The sequence below is a fragment of the Perca fluviatilis genome, chromosome 20, assembly GCF_010015445.1.
Source record: "Perca fluviatilis chromosome 20, GENO_Pfluv_1.0, whole genome shotgun sequence".
Lineage (NCBI taxonomy): Eukaryota > Metazoa > Chordata > Actinopteri > Perciformes > Percidae > Perca > Perca fluviatilis.
In genome coordinates, this window is record NC_053131.1 from 55,595 (window position 1) to 65,366 (window position 9,772).

The window sequence follows — 9,772 nt, forward strand, 5'->3', positions numbered from 1 at the left end:
TATGTTTATTTTAACACTTGCCGTCTTTTGCACTTTCATAAAGCACCTGATTACTTGACAATAGTCAATCACCTCCATAGTAAATACAGGTTGTACAATAACTGAGACATGTCAATGACAACACCTTTAATCATCGGTATTCAAATACACAACACATTATGGCAGAAACAAACAAACAAAAGACAAGGTTGTGTCAAGAGAAATGTTAAACACAAGGTACATACTCAAGTATGACACAAGCACGGGATACTGACATACAGGAAAAAGCTATAACCCTTGGCTATGTTATGGCCAGCAATAACAGTGGGCTCCTGATGACACCAAGGCAACAACTGGTCTGTGAGCAATCTGATACTGATATTTCGATCCACGTCCTCTTCGACATATACACGCAAATGAGCTCTTGTGGGCTAAAACGGAGATCCCATTGTACTGTTGACATGGCTGCTGGGCTCTCGTGGGCTAAAATCGAGATTCGATGGTCTGTTGACACTGTGGCTGGGGCCTCGTGGACTATTGATAAGGCTGATGATCTCCCATGGGTTAATCGTGAGCTCCCATGGGCTGAACAGCTGGTGAGCTGCCACGGACTGTGGAACCGGATGATGGCCTCCCAAGGCCTGGGAAAAAGGCTGATTAACTCCCATTGTATCTGGAAACTGCTCGTGAGCTCTCAAGGGTTGTGGACACCAGCGCTGGACTCTCAGGTGTTGCGGAAACTGCATACTAGCCCCCGTTTGGTGCTCTTGTTCGGGCTCGTGTTTGTAAAAGCATTGAGGTCCCAAACTGCACATTCCCCGACGAAAGTATCGACACGGTATGGCTGCCATCTGATTCTTATATCTTTGAATCAACATCTGCTTCTTGGGTTCGTCTAACCGCCCACTGACGACTCTTGAGATAATAACGTGATACAGTTCGACACTCTGGACACGACATACCGGTTTGCTTGTTTCTGTATGAGACCTGCTTCCACGATTGGATGCACTTCAGGCAGTAGCAGTGACTACAGTTTGGCAGAATCGCGAAACATCGCTCCGCGGGGTTTTCCTTGGCTGACACCACGTCCAGGCACACACCACACACCATGTTGCTACTGTGCTGTGCGTCAGTTGTGATTGCATGTTCAACTCTGCGATACCGTGCTTACATTCTGTATTCTGTGTCTCCACATTCAGGAGGAGCTCACACTGATCACGGATATGTTGTCCCGGATCGCGAGCAGCGTAGTGTTCCGCTGCTCTCTCCACATTCGAGTAGCTCACGCTGATCGCGGATATCCTGTCCCCGGTAGGCCCATCCATTGTCCTTGATTTTGTACTCAGCTTGAAGTGATGTGTACAACTGTTAGTAGCCTTACAGAGGCAGCTTAATATGATCCCAACATTAAACCCTGCCCCCTGTCTACTCTCGTTCCAGATGAAAAGCCTCTGTCGTCGGATGCGCAGCCCCTCTCGTCGGATGCACAGCCCCTGAGAGTGTGTTCAGCCACAGACAATTCCGAAATGTTCAACACGAGCTAGACACTGTACCCTCAATATTCCTCTTCACTGTCAACTGTGGAATTATATCCACCGTGAAACGCACTCCTGGCAGTATCCGGCCTTTGAGGCTTTGCGTGCGTTGGATTACGTGTTTGCTATTGCAACGCTCTGACGATGTGCGCTTCACGCCTAGAGCTTGGGATAGCTGCTGAGGCTGACGAAGACACTTGGAGTTTTTGGGCCCTGGGATGTTGCCGTGGGACATAGGTGGGGCCGAAGGGTAGTTGTTACACATGTTAGTCTCGAGCCAGCTTGCGGGTATGTCGACTAAAGGAGCTGTGGGCTTCTTGGCTTCCCAGTGAGACATGCCGATCCAGCGGTTGTGTGTCACAGGCCACGCGGAACTCATGCAGTAACGAAACAAAAGATATATGTAGTATCTGGAGAGTTTGCGATTGTCCACGACTATCGACTCGGGGATTTGGGTTTCGCGATACACCGTGCGCAGCGACTCCATAGTGTGGAGAGACTCTAGGTCTGCCCTGGGTGTGTATAATGTGTCGGCTCTCTGCCACATATCTCTACGTGCTTCAAGGTAGTCTGAGAGAGCTTTGCGATTTCAACGTGTCGTGCAGCAAACCCGTGGCTGGCGCACCTGCCACAATCAGGCACTCAAAGAGCGACAACGACGCGTTTTCAGAGAACACAATTCCTCTGCGAGAAACCGAACCACCGCTCATCTCGTATTATTTACTAACCCAGATATGAACACGGGGCGCGCGGGTGTTGATGATCTCGCCAAAATGGCCCAGATACAGGTTCCAGACAACCTGGACAAACTGATGCATCTGGTGGGGCGGTACAATCTGTTTTACGTATAACCTTGCGTTACAATGACTTGCGCGGTCGCTGGACTGGCTCGAGTACAGTGTGGCGATTTAGCATTCAGCCAACACGAAGACACGGTTACAGTGCTCAATAGGCTTCTCCCATCGCCCGACGTGGCGGTGGTGAGTATAGACACGGAACCAGAAATCGAGGGAAAGACGCGTAATTGTATACATAAAAGGGGATCATGGGCAAGCGCAGCGCGTATGACTCTATAGTATTGTTCCTAGTAGTCAACTTCAATGGCACTCCATACAATCAGGATGCCAACATCATCTTCAAACACGCTGCGGGCATTGCTCACCGAACGCAAACCCCCTATTCCCAGAGTTCGCCAAGTGTCAACATCATAATCCGTCAACTGTGGCAGTCCGTCAGGAGCAGTATCCCATACTAGACGGCTTCCTAGCCCTTAGCTACGATACGACTAGGCCCAAGACACCCAACGTACCCCTAGACAGATTTGGGCGAATATACAAGCCTCTAAGGTCTACCAAAGAAGCCAGTCCATGGAGTCTCTACACAGATATACCCCGGGACCTCGAATGTGCCACCGACATAGAAACACTGATAACCACAAAGGACACAGTTCTGGGGCGAGGAGGCTTTGGGGTGACCGTTCGGCTCGACAAGGACCTCGTTGCAAAAACCAACCTGTTTCCAGACATGGTGAACTGGAGCAGGCCTGAGATAGACTCGGACTTTAATCGCTATGCACACATTGCCTCACAAGTGGAAGAGGTCATGATGGGTGTTTTTTTTTTATTTCTGTGCTTATTGTATTTTTTACTTTTTACGTGTACAAGAACTATATACCTCACTTTTGGCAAACCTAGAGCCCGGAGTGCATGTACCTAGGGCCTTTTTATTTCTGTACTTCATATATTTTGAACTTTTTGCCTGGACAACAATCTATGTACCTCACTTTTGCAAAATAAACCTGGTGCCTGGGGACATGTGCTTGCTTATATGTTTATTTTAACACTTGCCGTCTTTTGCACTTTCATAAAGCACCTGAGTACTTGACAATAGTCAATCACCTCCATAGTAAATACAGGTTGTACAATAACTGAGACATGTCAATGACAACACCTTTAATCATCGGTATTCAAATACACAACACATTATGGCAGAAACAAACAAACAAAAGACAAGGTTGTGTCAAGAGAAATGTTAAACACAAGGTACATACTCAAGTATGACACAAGCACGGGATACTGACATACAGGAAAAAGCTATAACCCTTGGCTATGTTATGGCCAGCAATAACAGTGGGCTCCTGATGACACCAAGGCAACAACTGGTCTGTGAGCAATCTGATACTGATATTTCGATCCACGCCCTTCGACATATACAACATGCAAGCTCTTGTGGGCTAAAACGGAGATCCCATTGTACTGTTGACATGGCTGCTGGGCTCTCGTGGGCTAAAATCGAGATTCGATGGTCTGTTGACACTGTGGCTGGGGCCTCGTGGACTATTGATAAGGCTGATGATCTCCCATGGGTTAATCGTGAGCTCCCATGGGCTGAACAGCTGGTGAGCTGCCACGGACTGTGGAACCGGATGATGGCCTCCCAAGGCCTGGGAATGATGGCCTCCCAAGGCCTGGGAAAAAGGCTGATTAACTCCCATTGTATGTGGAAACTGCTCGTGAGCTCTCAAGGGTTGTGGACACCAGCGCTGGACTCTCAGGTGTTGCGGAAACTGCATACTAGCCCCCGTTTGGTGCTCTTGTTCGGGCTCGTGTTTGTAAAAGCATTGAGGTCCCAAACTGCACATTCCCCGACGAAAGTATCGACACGGTATGGCTGCCATCTGATTCTTATATCTTTGAATCAACATCTGCTTCTTGGGTTCGTCTTCACCGCCCACTGACGACTCTTGAGATAATAACGTGATACAGTTCGACACTCTGGACACGACATACCGGGTTTGCTGTTGTTTCTGTATGAGACCTGCTTCCACGCATTGGATGCACTTCAGGCAGTAGCAGTGACTACAGTTTGGCAGAATCGCAAACATGGCCGCTGGGTTTTCCTTGGCTGACACCACGTCCAGGCACACACCACACACCATGTTGCTACTGTGCTGTGTGTCAGTTTGATTGCATGTTCAACTCTGCGATGCGCCGTTACATTCTGTATTCTGTGTCTCCACATTCAGGAGGAGCTCACACTGATCACGGATATGTTGTCCCGGATCGCAGCAGCGTAGTGTTCCGGCTGCTCTCTCTCCACATTCGAGTAGCTCACGCTGATTGCGGATATCCTGTCCCCGGTAGGCCCATCCATTGTCCTTGATTTTGTACTCAGCTTGAAGTGATGTGTACAACTGTTAGTAGCCTTCAGAGGCAGCTTAATATGATCCCAACATTAAACCCTGCCCCCGTCTACTCGTTCCAGATGAAAAGCCTCTGTCGTCGGATGCGCGCCCCCTCGGCCGGATGCACAGCCCTTGAGAGGTGTGTTCAGCCACAGACAATTCCGAAATGTTCAACACGAACTAGACACTGTACCCTCAATATTCCTCTTCACTGTCAACTGTGGAATTATATCCACCGTGAAACGCACTCCTGGCAGTATCCGGGCCTTTGAGGCTTTGCGCGTTGGACTACGGTTTGCTATTGCAACGCTTTGACGCATGTCGCTCCGCTCCCAGAGCTTGGGATAGCTGCTGAGGCTGACGAAGACACTTGGAGTTTTGGGCCCTGGGATGTTGCCGTGGGACATAGGTGGGGCCGAAGGGTAGTTGTTACACATGTTAGTCTCGAGCCAGCTTGCGGGTATGTCGACTAAAGGAGCTGTGGGCTTCTTGGCTTCCCAGTGAGACATGCCGATCCAGCGTTGTTGTGTCACAGGCCACGCGCGGAACTCATGCAGTAACGAAAACAAAAGATATATGTAGTATCTGGAGAGTTTGGCGATTGTCCACGACTTATCGACTCGGGGATTTGGGTTTCGCGATACACCGTGCGCACTCCATAGTGTGGAGAGACTCTAGGTCTGCCCTGGGTGTGTATAATGTGTCGGCTCTCTGCCACATATCTCTCGTGCTTCAAGGTAGTCCGGAGAGAGCTTTCGCATTTCAACGTGTTGCGGCAGCAAACCCGTACGGGCGACCGTGCCAACAATCAGGCACTCAAAGAGCGAATAACGACGGCCGTTTCCAGAGAACACAATTCCTCTGCGAGAAAACCGAACCACCGCTCATCTCGTATTATTTACTAACCCGATATATGAGACAGCGGTGGTGTTGATGATCTCGCTAAGCCAGACATCGCAGACAAAGCCATGACCAAACTGATGCATCTGGTGGGGCGGTACAATCTGTTTTACGTTAAGACCTTGCGTTACAATGACTTGCGCGGCGTGCTGGACTGGCTCGGAGTACAGTGTGGCGATTTAGCATTCAGCCAACACGAAGACACGGTTACAGTGCTCAATAGGCTTCTCCCATCGCGCCGTGACGTGGCGGTGGTGAGTATAGACACGGAACCAGAAATCGAGGGAAAGACACGCGTAATTGTATACATAAAAGGGGATCATGGGCAAGCGCAAGCGCGGTATGACTCTATAGTATTGTTCCTAGTAGTCAACTTCAATGGCACTCCATACAATCAGGATGCCAACATCATCTTCAAACACGCGCGGGCATTGCTCACCGACCGCAAGACCCCCCTATTCCCAGAGTTCGCCAAGTGTCAACATCATAATCCGTCAACTGTGGCAGTCCGGCGAGCAGTAACTCACCCATACTAGACGGCTTCCTTAGCCCTTAGCTACGATACGACTAGGCCCAAGACACCCAACGCGTACCCTAGACAGATTTGGGCGAATATACAAGCCTCTAAGGTCTACCAAAGAAGCCAGTCCATGGAGTCTCTACACAGATATACCCCGGACCTCGAATGTTCCAACCGACATAGAAACACTGATAACCACAAAGGACACAGTTCTGGGGCGAGGAGGCTTTGGGGTGACCGTTCGGCTCGACAAGGACCTCGTTGCAAAAACCAACCTGTTTCCAGACATGGTGAACTGGAGCAGGCCTGAGATAGACTCGGACTTTAATCGCTATGCACACATTGCCTCACAAGTGGAAGAGGTCATGATGGGTGTTTCGATGAAACACGGCAACATCTTGCGCACATTAGGCGGCATTGCGCGCCTGTACCCTAATCGGGTTAACTGGAGCTCCTGAGCAAAGAAATAAAAGTCAAATACAGAGGACGGTGGCTATTTGAGAGCATAGCGAACATGGTCTTCAATACCCTCGTCAGACGCCGGTTAAACGAGAACGAATCACTGTACCAGGGTTTGAGCAAAGTGATAGACGGGAATATGAGCACCTCGAGCCTGTCTCTCGGTCACGGTCTCGCTGACTTCCACGAGTCGTTGTACCTCGCGCCGGACAATCACTATGACTACCCGAATGAGCCCAGTGCCCTGAATCCGCTGAAAGTGTACGACCACGCATTAGTACGCTACTTGTTCTGTGACAGCCTACAAGTTGGCCGGCTGTTTCAAGCGTCGACCACATTCAACTACATCATCTCCAACACGGCTCCCAGGTTCACGACCGAACGGTTCATGTTGTTCAACAACACGGGTCCAGGAGAGGGCAAGAGCTACGCAAACAGTGTGCTAAACTACCAGTTCCGGAGGGTGAAGGGTTGCATAGAGACACTGACTTCTTTCACACCGCAAGCTTTCAAGTACAAGCAGAAGAGAACTGGCGCGTGGTCATCTAGCGAATACTAACGCACCATAACCCACGAAGAACATCAAGGCCGCAGACAAAGAGTCCAACGTGATCCCCAATACATTCAAAACCCTCCTGGACACCAGTGTGTTGGAGAGTGATGTGGTGACCAGAGATATGAGCAGCGGTAGGGTGACCACGGTAAAGTACGAGGTTACAAACAACTGCGGCTTCGTGGTGGAACACCAACACAATGGGGTTTGTGAGCGAGGCCTGGCCCGATCGGAGCCTGATCATGGAATCCGAAGTTTCCGAGCAAGTGACCCGACGCGCGTAGCACCAAGCAAATACAGGACACAGTGGAGAGATGCAAAATGGAGCGAATAGCTGCAGTGTGCCTCTACAGGCAGAATCTGATCCAGTCCGCCACGCATGATCGCCATGTCCGACATTGTACAGTTTGGAGAGAGGTTCGACGTGGCCAGAGAAGCCTGCATGGCTGCCCTACACTCGAGTACGTCATATTGTGTGCTACACGGTCCGTCAGTTGCAGGGTTTCGCGTGTGTATCAACCATTTAGTGTTTGCCGAGGCTATGAAGTTGGCGTGTCACTTTGTGTTTGACATATGGATACCTCCGTGGACTGAGATCCCCAAAGTCAAGACGTGTCCTGATCTGAGGACTTACATGAAACAGATAAACGAGAACAGGCTCAAAGCGCTGAACAAGTTGTCCTTCGGACAGGTCTGCCTGGAGACCAACGCGGTCTACAAGCTGTGCGCTGCCGCTTGTCTTCCTGACATTTGTCCCAGTGCGGTCGACACCCAGGGTCGCTTGCGCTGCCCAAGGTGCTAGGCTACATCTTAACCCAGATCCACAAGCAGCACCTGAAGACTAGTATGAAGGATGGACACCTGCGTATTTCGGGTATAGATTCAATGTTTTTCTCAGAGACTGAGATCAACGGGCGCAATGAGGTTGCACACGAGATGCTCCTGCTGTGCTCGACATGCAAGGTTCCAGCTCGTCCAGGGCGCGAACCCCGAGGTGAAGAACTACAAGCTGTGCACCTACAAATATGCAGTGAACCGGACCGCCGCAAAGCAGCGAGACGGGTCACTCGACTCCCAAGAAAATAGGTTCGGTCACAGTCCCACTCGTTACGTAATTTGTTGTGGTCCTTACGACCGAAGTTCACACTCGGGCTTTTGGGATCAGTTGTCCTCGGCCATGGTTGAAGCTTACAAAAACCAAGAGTACGGTGAAGTCAACGCTTTTGGGCAGTGTTTGAACGACAACGGGGACGAACAGCCGCCTACGCCAAGATTGGCATTCACCTTGGATTTCAACGAGGACCCGGTGCGCGCTCTGATACTGGAGGCAAGTGCAGACATAAAACCCCTGAACGAACTTACGTTCGTGAAGTGTCACTTGTCAGGGGAAAAGTGTCTCGGGATGCACCTGAGGAAGCTTACGACGAAATGCATGTGAGAGAATCTAAACTAGGTCCGAGAGGAACCTTCCACGGGCCCAGACTTAGCGTGTACTCAACCGACTACTCAGGTGTACCCGTGAAAAACGTCGTTTTGCACTACACGGACCGTTTATCACCAGGACAAGATACTTTTGAGAGTCAACTGTGATAATCGCGGCCACTTATCCGAACTGGAAGAGGATTGGGAGTGGAAGGACGCATGTGAGGTGCTTAACAGCGTTCACGGTGTTGACGTGTTCTCTGTGGAAATGCTTAAACGGGACTATGCAGCAACCATGATGGTAGTAAAGGGAGAGGTAATTAATGCGAAGCCCTCGGTCACGTCTCCGGCTGCAATGATAAAGGCAGCGCTGCGGAGATGAACGGGCGCACAGCGCTTGCAATGAGAATGACTAGGGCTGCGGTGCATGACTCGCAAGAGCCTAGGCGTCGAAGACAAGCTCAGGAAGTCTCACCTACTGCAAGTAGCCAGGGTCGAAAAAGGACCAATTCAAGAGGCTCTGTGGACACTCTGAGACTGGACAGGCATAAACACGCAAGGCAAGATCAAGACGCTCACCTACCGCTACCGTAGCCAGACTGGCGTAGGGAACTAATTCGAGAGTTTCCGTCGACACTCTTTTGAGTGGACAGGCGTGAACTGAGCATAAGTGTGAGGAAGGGTTTCTATTCAAAACACTTGTATGTTTGTACAACCACTATTTTGTATATCAAACTGAATAAAAAGAAAGCCTCTTGAAATGTGCCATTGTGTCAGTGTGATATTTGTATAAAGAACATCCGTTTAGTCTATGGAAGTCATGAGGGTCCTAGTTGAGCTCACGGAAGAGTGTTGCTCACGTGTTGTGTCACGTGTATTTGTGAATGAACAATGAACAATGCCAGTCGTTTGAGACAAACTGTATTCTACACAATCATGTAAAATGTATACATACATATACAGGCAGAATATAATATCCGACTTGATGTCTTTCCTACATGCACAGCATGGCCAAGGAGTGTCATCAGCGGTTGGATAGTCAGCCTTTATCGCATAGTCAGCCAAGACATTGTGCAGAGTATAACTGGACTCCTCCAAAGAGACTCCTGTCCAAACAACCTCCTAGGTCCTGCCTCACACAAGTCATGATTACTCTGAATCAACTTACTGGACAGGTGCTAGAGCTGATGAAGACCCACGATGCATTCACTTTCATGTCT

At 49.8% G+C, this 9,772-nt stretch overlaps 1 protein-coding gene across 1 annotated transcript; it reads left to right on the forward strand.

Annotated features, from left to right (window-relative positions):
* Positions 1 to 2,377: 2,377 nt before the first annotated feature.
* LOC120549549 lies at positions 2,378 to 6,576 on the forward strand. Its single transcript, XM_039786551.1, has 3 exons — positions 2,378 to 2,534; positions 2,635 to 3,123; positions 6,491 to 6,576. The coding sequence occupies exons 1-3, from the start codon at positions 2,378 to 2,380 to the stop codon at positions 6,574 to 6,576; spliced, it is 732 nt and encodes a 243-aa protein (XP_039642485.1).
* The last annotated feature ends 3,196 nt before the right edge of the window (positions 6,577 to 9,772 follow it).

Excerpts from the sequence above, each read along its gene's own strand:
- LOC120549549 (XM_039786551.1), top strand. The coding sequence starts at position 2,378 with ATGACTTGCGCGGTCGCTGGACTGGCTCGAGTACAGTGTGGCGATTTA. Across the intron at positions 2,535-2,634 it reads AGAAATCGAGGGAAAGACGC|GATGCCAACATCATCTTCAA; the intron begins GTAATTGTATAC and ends CCATACAATCAG. Across the intron at positions 3,124-6,490 it reads AGTGGAAGAGGTCATGATGG|GTGTTTCGATGAAACACGGC; the intron begins GTGTTTTTTTTT and ends AGGTCATGATGG.